The sequence below is a fragment of the Notothenia coriiceps genome, unplaced genomic scaffold (genome assembly GCF_000735185.1).
Source record: "Notothenia coriiceps isolate Sejong01 unplaced genomic scaffold, NC01 NC01_scaffold00024668, whole genome shotgun sequence".
NCBI classification, from domain to species: Eukaryota; Metazoa; Chordata; class Actinopteri; order Perciformes; family Nototheniidae; genus Notothenia; species Notothenia coriiceps.
In genome coordinates this window covers 158,564-174,403 of record NW_011357369.1, presented here as the reverse complement: position 1 = coordinate 174,403, position 15,840 = coordinate 158,564, and the positions used below count along the sequence as shown (strand labels likewise).

Genomic DNA, 15,840 nt, shown 5'->3' with positions numbered 1-15,840 from the left:
CCTTCCGTTATTTGTTGCACATTCATCATATACTGTATATATATATATATATATATATATATATATGTATAATTGATCACTCTATATTTCAATCTATAATTTTCTTTCAAAATATATTATTAACACACTGTTAAATNTCGGGTCCTTTTTTTTGTGGTGTTGTTTGTTTTTTTTTTTTTTTTTTTTTTTTTTTTTTTTGGTTTTTTTTTGTGTGGTTTTGTTTTTTTTGTTTTTGGTTTTTTGTTTTTGTTTTTTTTTTTTTTGTTTGTTTTTATTTCAATCTATAATTTTCTTTCAAAATATATTATTAACACACTGTTAAATACACTGTTGTTAAAGTTGGATGTGATTATAAAATACATTGGACATTGTAAAGTTTGATCTTTGACAGTTTTTAAAAGTCCGTTTTTTAAAATATTATATGAAGTATAAGCAGGTGTTAAAGTTAGGCATTACATAGGGAAGAAGATATATTTTAATATAAGGCCTGATACACGTTTATATCGTTAAATCTTTATAAAAAAGATAACAGAAGGGTATGGTCTAGCAGAAGTTATTTTGTCCAACTGTAAGCGTTTGTGTTATTGCGACCAAGCAACATCATGAGAACGCCTCATACAGTATGTGAATAGTGTTTTTTTTCCTGGTAGTTGTGTGTATCCTGTACAATACATTCACCAGAATAAACCCCCACAGAACTATATATATTTCTTATTTAGATTGAGAATAATGTGTACATGTAACTTCTAAATCAACATTTTTAGATTTCTGATCAACTCCATTCGAATAAACATAGTGCTTAAATTACATAAGAGCTCTATCAGTGGCCATTTTTCCTCATTATCTCAACCTGAAGTTCAGAATCTCACATCGCTTTAAACTTGAACAAATTATAATGATATTGTGAAGGACTGTTAACATAAGAAAAGGCAACAATTAACTAGTCTTTTAAGCAGCCTTTAGTAAGTCATTAGAAGGCAATGGCAGCAACTAGAAGCGAAATTAAAAACTAATTACAGGCAAATAAATCTGTCCAGAAATTCTGTCATCTGTCGGTTTCAACAGAACAAATTAAAGATATTTTCTATCTTTTGGCAACACAGCTCTTCCCAATTGGTGGTAAAAAATCATTTCCCTTTACAAATCAACCAGAAGATGATGACGATGGTGACGATGATGAAGACGATGAAGATGAAGGGGAGCCTCTATGGGTCTCTTCTCCTCTCAGTTCCGTGAACCTTACTGATGACGATGACGTCATTTCCTTCTCTTTCTCTTTTCTACTTCCTGTGCAGACTGACCTCTGGGCAGGTCTAAACTGCCATGTCACCTTTGTTGACGCCTGCTCCACTGTTATCGACCGTTTCACTGGCGAAGCGACACGCTGAGTTGCCATGGGAATGGTCGTTGAATCTTCCAGGCTGCTGGTTACCCCGGTAACCTTCCTTGCTTTACCATTGTTGTTTTTATCCTGTTCCGTGAAAAGCTCACTCAGCACTTCAGGCTCTGTGGTATCTCCGAATAAATCCCAGCCCGGTTCAGCGTGCAGCTTTGATCGTGATGCGCCGGCAGCTCTGTTTCCAGCAGAAGAGATCCTGGGGGGGCGACTGGGATCGGAGTCAGACAGGTCTGAGTCCCAGTCACTGTCCCCTGCCACTGAGCCACAACCCAGAACTGACATGTCACCAGGGCCAGATCCTGAACTCTCCGAGTCGGACTCCCTGAAGAAAACACAACAGGCACAATCTGAGTTAAATCATATGGAATTGTAGTAATCAAAGTGCTAATGGAATCTATCGCCAATTGGTGAACTTTGTAACAAGGAATCGTTATTTTAAAAAGAAAGCTTCATTATTAGAGCTCTATGTTAAACACAGGGGGAGGGGCAAACACACATTTCAATTATAATACTCCATTAGTTTGAAGTGGAAATTAGATAAATGATGGTTATTGACAAAAACATGCTTTTGTATGGAAATTGGATTCCAACGGAATCAGCAGTTCTCTTCCCTGGGATAAACCCTGTCTCTCCTTCCTGAGATGTGTGAACGTTTGCAATAATGTTCACTAGGGCCTCATGGGCATTCTCAAGAACATCCTCAACCTCCAAACTCAATGTCTTTTGTTGACATGGGACACTTGGATTTCACATGCCTAACCCTTACTTTGATGTGCAAAAAAAAGTATTCCAGAAGTGGTAGTTAAGATCCGAGCAGACAAGGAATGAAACCTTTTATGAGTGGAAATGGAATCCAAGATTGAGAGGTGGATTGTATTAGCAGTAAATTGGCTGCTGTCATGGTGATGGTATTAGGTATTCAAGGAACATCTAGCTGGAACAACACCCTGTGGATAACCCAGAACACTGACGGGATCACGTACCTTATCTGGGCTAGAATGTATCGGTATTCTTCAGAGAGCTGGAAGACATGGCTGGGGGGAAGATGCCTGGGCTACCTTACCTAGTCAACTGCCACAACGAATCAAGCCCACAGAAAGTGCGTCGTTTGTTGAAGCACATTTTAGTAGTTTGGCCAAATAGTGGTACTATGACTACCGTTTCAGTCATGTGATGCCAATCACGTGAAGCCTTAAAAGTCCTATTCACATTGACTTGAATTGGGAAAAATACGTCAAACTCTCAAGCAGCCATTATTTAAATCATTAGGTCCTTAACGTTTTAAAATGCACCAAAATCTGACTGAGGTATCTTCCCTCTCGATTTATTTGATCGAGCCGAGACCAGAAGTGACGCTATTGTGACGGAGGGAATTGGAGGCAGGATTTAAGGAAAACTGTTAATCCATGGACCCAATGGATGCGGAGGATTGCCCGAAGATCCCTGAAATGATCTGGGTACTTTAGTCCTCGACATTCAGGCAATTTTTGCTTCATGGGCCACTGAGCAACTTTCATAGGAATGAACGTGGCCTCGCCTCAAATTCTGTATCCAGTTCTCTTTTTACATCTATGTTAAATTACAAGCAGGACCAGGTAAAGTGGACCAGAACATGAATAAATGTATTGCATTTTAATGCTTAGTTGTCGGTCCCCACTGAACTATGAACGATGGAATGCAGGGATACAGTCAACAAAAAGTACACATACCTGCCGCTGTAGGGTGCAGTTCCTGCGGGGCCCAATAGGTGGCAGGCCGGAGCAGCCAGGTACACAAAGCTGTCAGTGCACAGAAAGTCTCCTTCCTCTGGTTTTTGTGGACCAAGTTGAGTTGGCTTGGCCCGCCATTCTGTATTTGACTGGTCAAAGTGTGTTTTCACGCTATTTGAACGCTTTTGTACACTGCCATGGGTGGGAACTTCTGTCTTTGTGGCGACTTCCCCCTGGGAGGCGGGTTTTGCAGACACAGCGAGGTAAACAAAGCTGTCCGATTGAACAAAGGGATCTATGTCACCACAGTCCAGTCCTGAGCTTCTTATTGGCATCTGATTTGGATCTAGAAAGGTTTTGATCGGTTGTTTTAAGGGAGACAGAGGAAGAGGAATGTCACCTCCCATGAGGGTCACTCTTTTCCTGGGCGGTATTTCTTCACTTTGTGGGGCCATAAAAGTCGTGGAGCCCTCGTTGTCTGTATAGTTGAGATGGGTCTTCATGATTGAAACCGTGCCTATCCTACAAACCCTTCTTACATTTTCATCTTTCCCTCCCCTTTCATATGTCCCCATATTTCCATGCCCAGCTTCCTCTTGGTCCCTATCTCCTTCTATGTCTTCTTGCAAGGATGTATTGAATAGTGTAGGGTAGCACCACTGTAGCTCTGCACTCTCCTCCCTCCCCCATTCCTTTGACCCTCCATTCTCCCCGTCCTTTTCCAGTGACGTGCTGCTGCTGCCTAGGTCAGAGCCACTGATTGGCTGGTCGCTGTCAGAGCCGGCCTCCTCCTGGCTCTGATTGGATAAGGAGAGGAAGACGCCGCTGGAGTCGGACTCCAGTGTCAGGTTGGAGTCTGGAGAGCTGTCCTCCTTAGTGGAGCTGGAAAAAAAACATGGTAGTCAAAAACTGCTACTTCCTGTTGTGCCTCCTGTGACTAATAATTATCTTTCTTTACCATTGGTTAGCACTAAATCCATCAACTTTTTGGGATCAAGACTATGAATATGTATTTGCCCCACAGAGCACTTTTTTTAATGACAAGTTGAATGTTACAAAGATTTGCTAAAAACAGATTCAGATAGCACACTTTAGATATGAAATCTACTTAATTGGTCGCAAATGATGTGCACTGGATGCCTTTATTATCTTTATATGAATCCTGTCTACTTTCATGCTAAACTGTACACGCACTGTTCAAAGAGAATGAGATAATAACCGGTTGAAGTGGCCTTGGGCAAGATACTGAACCCGAAATGGCTCCGTAGGCATGGCACACAACTTTTACTACTGTTTATGCTTTGTTATATGTGGGATTGAGGAATCTATCTCTTCTTCTTCAGCACTGACTTATTTATTTGTTTACCATCTTTCTTGTCTGATTCACTCACTGTGACTGTTCAGATTTACTGATTATGTGGGATGTACCTAAAGGCTCAAGTGCTGGGACACTACAATTACGTTTATTTGTTATCATCCTCGCCCTTCAGACATTTGGTGCATATCATTTGCATTTACTTAAATGTAAAAAATACTATTAGCACTGCATAGTACACAGGTCAACATTGGATGCTGATGTTTTACATTGCTCTGTACATAGTTAAAAAGGCTTAAATCAGATTTCAAATGATCAGACATACAAAGTTCTACATGTAACATAAACATTATTTAAATATCCCAATCAAAGTAATACATGTGCTATACTGACCCAAAAAAGCCAATAAATAGTAGTACTAATACTAGTTATGCAGATTATAAGCAAACATCTGGTAGATAAGGTTTTCAATGCTGACAATAAACGTTTTTGTGGAATTACCTTGTACCAACAGTGGAAGTCCCAGCAGGTTTAGTTGACCAGTCAGAAGGTCTTTCTGTGTCTGTAGTTTGTGAAGCCATAGCAGTGAGCTCCAAACTGATATGGGATCTGCTCCCTGTGCCTGGGAAGTGGAACACAGATTTAAACACAATTAAACATGAGAAGAGGGAGATATTAGCAAGATATAATCAATAGGACACTCGTCATTCCCCAATCATTAGTCAAAACTTTGGATATTTTATCATAGCCATTAGATCAGAGTTTCCCATCGTCTTATGAGGAGATAAGAAAAGTGAAGGACACAGGTTTGTGAAAGCAAAATAGTTTCAGTGGTAGTACCTGAGCCAACAAATCCTAAAATAGGAATTATAGTGAAGACTGGCTTGAGCTAAGATAAGAAAAAGCCAAAGGCCACAACAGAAAGATCCAGAGAGAAAGTGAGAAAGATCCAAATAGAACGGAGACACGTGACATTGAGGGAAATAAGCCAAAATCCAAACTTCTCTTTAAACCTTGATATCCCTTTAGTCAGGTTCACTATATACTTTTGTGGGATTTTTGTGGGGATTTGCAATACTATACATTTTTGGAAAGGATATTGTATAAGGATTCAGAAAATCCATGCTTCCATTTGCCCAGGTGTTTATATGGCGGCCATATTGGAATTTCCAAAATGGCCAACGTAAAATGTAGGTTTTGTAATATCTTGACTTCTAAATAAGCTAGAACTTTGATTTGAACTGCTAAACCCATATTTTCAGGTTCAAGGAATCCAATGGTGCCAACAATAATTAGGTAGAACTCACTAAATTGCATGTTAACATAACCTTTATTGAGGACTTAAAGTCCTTATCTTACATTAAAAACTGTTTTTGGCAGTTGATTTCTGGGGGGTGTATGCAACAGATAGTCAATGTATGTTTCTTTATTTCATACTGAATAATATGTAAAAAAAGGAAAAATATTAGGTCCAATAAAAAAAACTTTGCTTCTGGAAGCAGGCCATTTCGTGACGTCACGTGTGGTTCCCGNNNTTACCTAGAGCTTCGCCACAGGGTTAAATCATGCACAACATCCAGAGGGGCCCAAATCAAAATCAGATTGTGTCTTCAGCAAGAGATTCATTTAGGTTGCTTGTGACTAGCACTAGAAGTTCTGTTATTGCTGGTGAAAAGGAACATCCAACTGTGCATCTGCTGGTTTCGGTTTTTGTAGATGCCAGGCACAGCACAGCCCTGGTGGATCAGCAGCGTGTCTACTTCTTTGTGGTTATTTTCTTCAAAGATGCAGTATTTGTTGTCCTAGTGTTTCCCAGGAAGCTGACGTGATGATACAGCTTTGGGAGTGAATCCCCTGTTGTATTCTAGGAATTTTGGCTTGCAGATAATTCAGGTCAGATTCGGCCTTTGTCTGGTTATTGAGAGAGGACCTGCTAGTGGGATCTGTTGTTTTGATGTGGGTGTCATCTCATGTTGACTTGGTACTGGGATAGGCTTTTTTCCCTTGTCTTCGTGATCTCTGGTTTGCACTCTTCAGAGAATCTCTCCTGTATGTGTCGAAACACAAGATTTAATTTCATCCATAAATCTCTTTGTGACATTTCAGTCTGTCATTTGAAGCAGCCCCACGATCCTTTTAAGTCAACTACATGTGCTGTTTTTTTTTGCTCCAGCTCTGCAACAAGCACCATGCCGTCCACCAGTTTGCTATTCTTTCGACTTTGCCTGATCGTAGGATGTTGGTGTCTGTGAATCTGTTTTTATTCAATAGCATCTTGGTGGGTAGGGAACTTCCAGCTTGAGGCAGCTTGATGGTCTCAATGGGCACATCTTCCCTTTTGTCCAGCTTCTCATAGGAATTGCATTACATGGACTGACATTGGCATTGGCCAGTGGATTGTTTCATTAGGGAAAGCAAACAGTTGCCCTTGGTGGTTAGAAGTAAAATTCATAGGTTCTATTGGCCTCTTTCTGGTGATTGCTCGGGTTTGATTGGCAAGTTTACCATCAGCCTTGCAAAAACAGGTCCCCCTTGGTCTGCCTTCAGATCCACTAGTATTGTCTCTTGAGGTTTTCAACTGTAATGCTTCTTGTTCCCAAGACAGGAACATCTTTATTGTTCACTTTTTTCCGACCATGGGGCCCAGAGGCTGACATTCTTCCATTGATTCCGGCTACTGGACATGTAAGTTCTTCATAAAACTTCTGGCAGTGACATCAACATCAAGATCTGTGGTTAATACTCATCTGGGGCATGGTAGCAGGAGTGTTGTTACATTGTACATGCGTTGTCCCGTTCAGTGGTAAAAGGGTTTCCATGACTGAGTATGGCTGCCTTGATCTGTCCAATTGTACCATGTGCCCTCTTGGACTGCACTTTGGCCCAAGCTCATCGGTGCTTGTGGTTCTGTCAGCTTCCATGTCAAATTGACCTCTTTGAACCTTTCGACAGACGTGAAAGTTCTGGTGTGGACATGAAAAAATCTCTGTTTCTGGCATTGGCATTGTAGAGATTCCAATAACACAGAGGGCGGAATCTTTCATTCAGCTTGTCAGGGATGTTCGCATTTGTTGTTGGTCCTGCCCCAACAGCAACAAAGGGAATGACACTCTTGGTGACAGATATATTACCTGCGGTGTATTCCCCCCAGGTCTGAGGGGTTGAATTTGATTCCTCAAGTCATTGCATGTCTGCGCGATGTATCTTGTGCCCAGAGTCTTCTTGTACTTAATGCGATCCCATGGCAAAATAACAGCTGTTGCTCAGTGCTTCTCCAGCCTGCAGATGGAGTTCAAGGTCAGCATTTCCGGAGTTGCTGCTACGAAAGAAACAGGAATTGTTTCCACAAGATGTTAGGGTAGCTCATCATGGACCTTGAACATCGCATTGCTGGGATTTTTGTTCCTCCATTTCTTGGAATTGCTGTGATGACTTCAGCAGTGGGCTTTCCATTGAGGGTCCGTTGACTTTTGCTTTCACAGATCCGCCTTGGATTTGTCTTTTACCCTCCGAGCAGGCAGCTTATAACTCCCTCTGTTGCCTTCAGGCACACATATTTCAGTTGTGTTGGGTTGTCCTTAAAGAACTTCCTCCGGAGGCCATTCCATAGGTGGCTAACATACGGAGTAGATGTGGGCCATGGAGAGCTCGCTTGTAGTGTTGCATTTCAGGGATTTGGCCTTGTTTGTGGCAGCGGGACCAATACAACATCTGGCTTTTCCATCCAGGCATCATTCTCTAAAACCCAATTATTCTCCATGGAGGGCACCAAGAGCTCTGAGGGCAGTCAATGACAACATTGGCAGGCTCACCCAATCTTTGGGAAAACAAACCATCTGTTTCAGGTCAGGGTCTGGCAAGCTAGGGAGCTGCCACCACCTTTCTCATAGGAGGCCATGTCAAAAGGTAATGACTGTGGGGTGATCCTTTCCCCAACTTGCCAACTTCTCAAGCTTGATTTGCTTGCATGATGTCACAGTTCAACAGAGGTGGACCACTCGTCTGCCACCTTCTGGGCATAGTGGCCAAGGCTCAACCCTGTTGGTCAAAGGGGAAGCCTTTCAGACAAACAGGTGAGTTGTATCCTGCCCAGGGCCTTGGAATATTGCTGGGAAGTTTCTTCCGCTTTCGATTCTGGATTAATGCAGTAATGCAAACAAACCCATCTTTAGATTGTGTCAGCTGATAGGATTCTGAGATCCCCTTGCTTGATGGCAAAACTGTGTAAAAATAACCTTTGAGGGATGACATTTCTTCAGTATGAGTAGGCTATGGTGTGGTCACAACAAAATAATCAGAAGGAATATCAGGAAGTTCTGGAAGAAACAGTGCCGTTTGCCCATAGGAGAGAAAAAACTGTGGTCTCACACATAAGATTATTTTTTTTTTTGCCTGATATTGAATTATAAGATATTTATATATTATCTATAGAAGATAATGGTCTATTATAGAGTATTTGATGAAAAATAATCAAATCAATTTGTTTTTGTATACTTAAAAAAACTTTGCACAGGTCATTTTCGACCGACTCATGCATCGAAGGGTTAATGTTGTAAAATGTAGTACCTTTGTTACTACCACCATTGGATTCCTTGACCCTGAAAATGTAGGTTTAGAAGTTAAAATCAATGTTCCAGCTTATTTAGAACCCGAGATATTACAAAACCTACATTTTACGTCGGCCATTTTGGAAATTCCAATATGGCCGCAATATAGACATCTGGGCAAATGGAAACATGGATTTTCTGAATCCTTATACAATACCCTTTCCAAAAATGTATAGTTTAGCAAATCGCCACAAAAATCCCACGAAAGTTAAAATCAAGTTATAATAAACCTGACTACTTGATGGAACAATAAAAACTCCAGTCCCCATCTTCTGTCAAACATGACAAAGATCTTCCCAAGTATCCATGACATATAAACTGACCCTTATAAGTAAAATCAACAGACTTAGTTACCTAAATAAAACAAATATGACCTGCTCTATCAAAATCACATTTTGCAATTTTTACACTGTTGGAAAGAGGAGATTCTTAGCTTTCCAATTATATCTTATTGTGTTTGTTCTCCAAATATAGACCAAAAATATTTCGAATAACATAATGTCTGTTAACACAATTTGGAAAAAGGCCAATAAAGTTTGCTGACAATATTTTAGCAACAGTTATTGCTTAATAATATGTTGAATCGGGAGCGGAAGGTGTCAGCACGGCCGAAAAGAGACGACGGTGCTGGACAAACCAATCTGAGTAGGGCCACAGGACGCTCATCGACGGCCAGACATCTATCGACAGACGAAATCGGCCCGGTGTGTCCGGGCCTGTAGACATCCCTCATATCCCTCTATCCCAGCCCTGTTTAGAGAAACGCGGATTTTGGGTCCTTAGCTTGAAAAAAAAGGAGGCGGAGCTAATGCCTGATCAGAATTCTACCGGAAAAAAAGTTAAATTCAGCTGTGATAAAACGCCATCCTGTTCTAAACCACATCAAGGATTATTTCTGAAACAGCTCAAATTATTTTAGGTGAGTTCCTTTTTTTATTTCCTGCTTTTTAAACACATGTGCTCTCCAGTAAAGGTTAGTTCTGAGTGTTAGCGATGCTTGCTAATGTAAACAAATACCATATTACGTCCAAAACACGTCAGGCATTGTTTCTGATACCAACCATGAGGGTCCACCATCCAAAATTACGTCATATCGGCAGAAAATCTGTATCTGCTCGTTGTATCCCCGTTTTTAAAACATGTGGTACGGAGGAAAAGAGAAAGGGTTTTATTTGCTGACACTGCGTGAGTTCCCCCGACACACCAGGGACACATATTTATGTATAAAAGCCATCAAGAAGTGCATTTTGCATGATAGGTCCCCTTTAAGCTTCAGAAACGTATTTATCGTCTGAATATGGCAATACATGTTTGAGATTCTGAAAGCCAAGACTTTGTTTGTTTAGAATCAACCAAATCCCCAAAATGACTAAATCACAAGTTTTTTACACAAGTTACATAATTTTACACAATTATCTCGCAATGCACTGTTGCGACATCCAACTGATTTTGATAGAGCGGTTCACAAATATGGGAAGATAGAAAACAAACACATAAAATCCTACTGATGTGTACCTGTCATGAGAGCAGCTTTATCTCTCTGCGGCCCTGGGTGTGTTTGGTACATGTCAGCTCGTTCCCTCTGTGGCTCCAGCAGTGGCTGGTATACATCCTGGGTGTCCCTGTGTGGTTGGGACAGGTCTAGGTGCTCCAGGTCAGAGTCCAGCTCCCTGGCTCTCCGCTCCAATTCAGTCAGGCTGAGCTCCGAAGCTGCAGAGGAGGGGGGGTGAGAGCCCCCAAAACCCATCGGGGGTCGAAGAAGAGGCCAACGCGGAAGGGAGCCAGAAAAGGAATCTGTATCATCCCCTCCACCCGCTCCTCCTTTCTCCCAGCCATCCTCCCACAAAGTGTTGACCATGTCCAGGACAGTGTCCCAACCTTCTTCCTCTCGCAAAGGGCCTCCTTCTTCTTCTCCTCCCTTTACCTCACTTTCTTCTTTCTTTGATTTTGTCACAACCTGCTTGAACTCTTTTCCATGCTGCCCTTGTATTGCATCTTTAGTCTCCATTCCCTTATCCTCCTTTTTTAGACAAATTATTTCTATATCTCTTTCCTTTTTCACACGTTCCTTTATCACACGTTCCTTTATGTTCCAATCTTCTGGCACTTTCTCTTCAACCCTTCTCTCTGACTTTTCTCGTTTGGTTTCCTCTACTAGCCCCACACTGACAGGAACCCTCTCTTTCTCCTTACCCACTTTCTCCTTCTTTTTGTCTTTCTCTTCCCCCCTCTCCTTGTCTCGCTTCTCTTCTTTTCCCTTCATCTCCTCGATCTCAGTCTTACCCTTGCTTAGCTCTGCTTGTTTCTCCTTGCTTCTGGACCTCTTGGGTTCCTCTTGCTCTCTGCAGACCCTCCAGTGCTCCAAGTTCTGCTCCTTCAGGGAAGCCCTGCCCACCAAACTGGCGCTCTGTCCTGGATCTTGGTGGGATGGCTCTTTAAGTGAGCATCGTCCCACGATACTTGTAGCATTCATGAGTGTTGTTAGCGGATTCTCTGAATAGTGTCCTGGACGAGGGAGGAGGTGAACATGCGGATGCCTCTTCTCCAGTGCTGAGAGGACAGAGGGGAGTGGGGGGAGAATAGGGAGATTGTGGAGTGCCCCACCCTGCCGAACAGTCCTCTTTCTGACAATAATTCGGCGTGGCCAAGTTGACTCAATGCCCTCAGCAGGGCTTGTTTGCTCAAGGTCCGGAAACCCTCTGCTTAGGCAAGGGCTGACCACGCCTGGACGGATCCCTGTTGCTGTGCCAGGTCGAGTCCTAGATGTTGATTTGGAGGACTTGGACTTGCGTGACCTGGAACATTTCTCTACATGGCTAGATTCAATTTTATCAATGTCCAAGGGCTTTTTCTCATCTTGCTCTTCAGGAGCATTCTCCGTTTTATCCCCAGCAGCAACATTTATCTGGGCTTTATCTGTAATTTTGTTGCTGCTCTGGGTTTGACAAGCAACCCCAGTCTCGATGTTACTTTTAGTCCCTGTTTCCTTACCAACCCCAGTCTGTAGTACTGCCTCAGGCTCAGATGGGGCCATCTTAACTTCTGGTTTAACTTCAGCTTCTACTCTGGGCTCTTCTGGTGAACCAACCTCACTATTAACTGTTGCTACACCCTCAACTTCATTACCAATCAAGTTGTCCACTTGCCTTGAAATAGCTCTAACCTCAACCTCTGCCTCGATCTCTGGCTTCATCCCTGTACCAGGTTCAGCTACCAGCTCAACATTATTTCGAGGCTCAAACCTGTTCTCAGATGGTGTAGACTCAGCAATAGGTTCTTGTTTAGCCCCACCCCTTCCATTTATTTCTCCACTCCTTGTCCCTCCCTTGTGTCCCTCCTTGTTTACAGTTGGAGCCATATTTTCGATCCCTACCCCAGACTGAACCTTTCCTTCTAGATCCCGTCCCCCTGGTCTAGTTTTCACCTGGGAGCCCATTCTTTTTTCAGACCCATTTTTAACACTAGCCCTGGATCCGTGGTCATCCTGGTTCCAACTTTCAGCTCTATGGTGTTCTTTTATTGCAGCCCTTATTTCGGCCTCTGACATGTTCCCAACTTCATTTACTAACCTCGGCCCATACCCAGATTTGCTGTCAATTAACACCAAACCCACACTCCCATTGTCATACTTTGAAACCATAACCCCACCTATGCTTTCAGATCCAACTTTTGACACAGCTCTATTCCTACCCACAGCGGCAGTCCCCATTCTGGGGGCATTGGGGGAAGGTGAAGGGGAAGGTGAAGGCTGGGGAAGCAACAGGGGTGTTGTGTCTAAAACCTGGTCAGGCTCTAAAAACACAGAGTCTCTGTCAGAACGCAAAGGTACGGGTCGACCATACCCGAAGGTCCCAAAGGACGATGTTTCCCTCCTCTCCCTTTCTCTTGCCCTCTCCCTTTCCAGTCTCCCCCTCTCCCTCTCTCGTTCCCACTCTCTTTGGGCCCACCCTCGCTCCATCTCCCTTTCTCTCTCCCGCTCCCAGTCCCTTTCTCGCTCATTTCTCCATCCTCCTCCTCGATCCCTCATTTCCTGCTCGAGGTCATGAGCAGATAGTTGGACCAACGGGGCGCGGTAGGGGGATCGTCTTACCTCGAGAGGTGGCGACATTCTGAGGCTCTGTGTTTGCGAGTAATGCCTCGGCTGGATGACATGGGGAGGGGAACATCGCAAACTCTGAGACTGACTGGGTCGAGGTTTGGCAGGGGAGAAGAAAACTGGAGTATGGTAACCTGAGGAGAGAGGTGAGCCGGAAAAGGGGGAAATTAGGGGGGAAGTAAGAGAAGAGGACTGGCCCCCAGGGGGAGGGTATTGCCCTGGGTTTAGATACCCACCTCCTCTGTCCATCATCTCAGTTGTAGTATACTCCATACACTCCATCTGTGTTGGAGGTGTCATGACTTTCCAGGAATGTCGGCCATCTCTACTCTTTGCACTGTCTCCATGGTGATGGTGGGGGTGATGGTGGTGCTTTTTGGATGAGGAAGAGGACACTCCGGGTGCTGAAAAAGATGACATTGAAGGAGAAACTGATCGGTTGAAACATCCTGGCGAATGGCAGCCGACACCATCGACATCCTGACCACCGAGCTTCAATGAATCAAAGATGGCTCTTTCATCCAGTCGCCGAACAAATGAGGGGTTGGGAGTTAGAGAGCGGGGCTGGGAATCAAACATGTCAGCCGGAGACCTGCTCACCCTCAGAGAGCCACTTGCAGAGTAGCTAAAACTCCCTTCATTTCCACCATCTCTCCTTATGGATCCTCCAGAGTGATGGTGATGGCTGTCAATCTGCTGATTGATGCACATGGTATCGTAGATGGATCTTTGGGGTACGTAGCCATCTCCATAACCCCCGTCCACTGTCGCAGCCCGCCCTCCCACTCCCCCATCCCCAGCTCCATGTTTTTCCAGGCAGCAGGAGCTCTTCCTGAAACACCCAGGACGGCTTAGAGGCTTTCCCATGATTGGCCGGATTGCTGACGGTGGGAGGGGTTGTTGGGATGAACGGTAGAAGTTTGAAGAGTGAATTGTGAATTTGTCAGATTTACTAATTCACAAAAAAATTGCTTAAAAAACATCAGAATGTGCAGGAAGCAGGGCATCTAGCTTTGGGAGGAACATGGCAAAAAAAAAATAGAAATGTAAAATTCCAATTTTTGCTTTTCGTTTAATGTAAAAATACTCAAGCATAATCCTTCTGTTCAACAAAATAAGCTTGTCCAAAGCTCAATGTGATAAAAGCAATGTAAAGAGCATTATCGCAAATTGAAATATCCCAACCAGATTTCGAAAAGAAAAGTACTGAAAAAATATGTCCAGTTTTTATGTCCACAGGGTTACTGTTCTTAGCTCATTTCCTCTCCCACTCTTTTCCCAGCATTTCTACATTTGTATTTATTCTGGTTGTTTATTGTTCTGGATGTCGGTTTGGATCCAATTAAGTCTTTATCCAGTGGAGCGTTATTCTTTCAGACACAAAGCGACAGAAAGGCCGAGCACAGTGGAAGAAATTATGAATCCAGTTAGAGCTTCTTCTTTCATTCCGACTGCATGTGTTGATTACCATTGTCTGTCTGTAAAAAACAAAGAAAACAAAAAAGAAATTTGAACAAAAGACAGCTTGGAAAAGTCTCTCCACAAACGTCAAGTGAGTGGATATTAACATATTCAGTATTAAGACATTAGTATCAATCAATGATATTCTTGCATGCCCAATTAAAGAAGAACTCCAACAATTGTAATCGACTATCACAGTTTACTTATACAAATAAGTACTACTCTACCTGTTGAAACAGTTCTGTAATGTCCTTGAATTCAGCTTTCTCAAATTAGAGATATTACGTCAATAATAACAGCATCAGTTAATTAAGAATGGTCGTTCCATATAGAACATTAGAACCCCTACTGTTAAATGATGCGCTAATGTCAAACAGCACCAACCCAAGGACTACAGAGGCCCACCATTTAGTTACCAATAATGCTGAGAAGAGAAGCCCTTTGCTTAGGAAGGGAGTTAGCCAGTTGAACACTTTTGCTTTTCTCAAAAGGTATTTAGTTGTTGTGTCTTGGAGCTAAACCATAGCTCTCAAAAACTGTCAATATATATATTTTTTTGAAATCCTTGGTGCTCCTCTTCAAAGGACAAGTTGAATGCTGAGTTAGGAAATGTAGCTTTAGTCCAGCACTCTTCATAACCTAAAGGGTTGTAAATTCAAAGGCAAGAAAACAAAAGATAAAAAACCTTAAATGTATGTTTCCCAAAAGATGGGCGTAACATTAAGCATTTGTCCTGAGTCCTACTTAGATAATGCCTTGGTCCATTTGGAAGTTATAAAGGAGGACAAAAAGTAAGTAAGAATAAGTTCATAGCTAAGAAAACAAGGGGTACAATCCTCCAATATTTCTTACTTAGAACTATATGTTTTTCTCCAAAGTACAGGCTAAACGCAAAATTTAATCTAATCTCTTTGTTCAATTTTCTGGAATAGCTCCTTACAGCAAGACTACAAAAGCTAAAAGCCTTCAATAACATTACTTTCTCATTTTCTCCCAAGGAAAGACCAAACACTTTAGTCAATTTATAATATATCATTAAAAAAACATACAGTTTTCAAAACCAAAAGGGTGAAAAACTCTTTAGCGCCAAGACTACAAATGATAAAAATAAATAACCTTCAAATATATGTTTTCTTCTCAGGATGAGCTCGACATCAAGCTTAATGCTGCCCTTGTTGGGGAACCCTTTGATCCATTTTGTAAGTAATATATCTAAAATAATATAACACACCAACAGATCTGACTATCTAAAA

The 15,840-nt window shown here is 42.4% G+C and overlaps 1 protein-coding gene across 5 annotated transcripts in view; it reads right to left on the bottom strand.

Annotated features, from left to right (window-relative positions):
- Positions 1-1,094: 1,094 nt before the first annotated feature.
- The window catches only part of LOC104955493 (uncharacterized), a 20,743-nt gene continuing 5,997 nt past the window's right edge, over positions 1,095-15,840 (bottom strand). For 4 of the 5 annotated variants that reach the window (XM_010782822.1, XM_010782820.1, XM_010782821.1 and 1 more), the window contains exons 2-5: positions 10,546-14,604; positions 4,925-5,045; positions 3,109-3,990; positions 1,095-1,721 (exon numbers count right to left, since the gene is read on the bottom strand). In XM_010782822.1, coding sequence (XP_010781124.1) covers positions 1,145-1,721; positions 3,109-3,990; positions 4,925-5,045; positions 10,546-13,993 — 5,028 coding nt within the window. In that variant the 5' untranslated portion in view covers positions 13,994-14,604 and the 3' untranslated portion in view covers positions 1,095-1,144. Of the gene's footprint in view, positions 1,722-3,108; positions 3,991-4,924; positions 5,046-10,545; positions 14,605-15,703; positions 15,778-15,840 lie in introns of those variants that run through there. The other variant, XM_010782825.1, reaches the window with a different exon arrangement.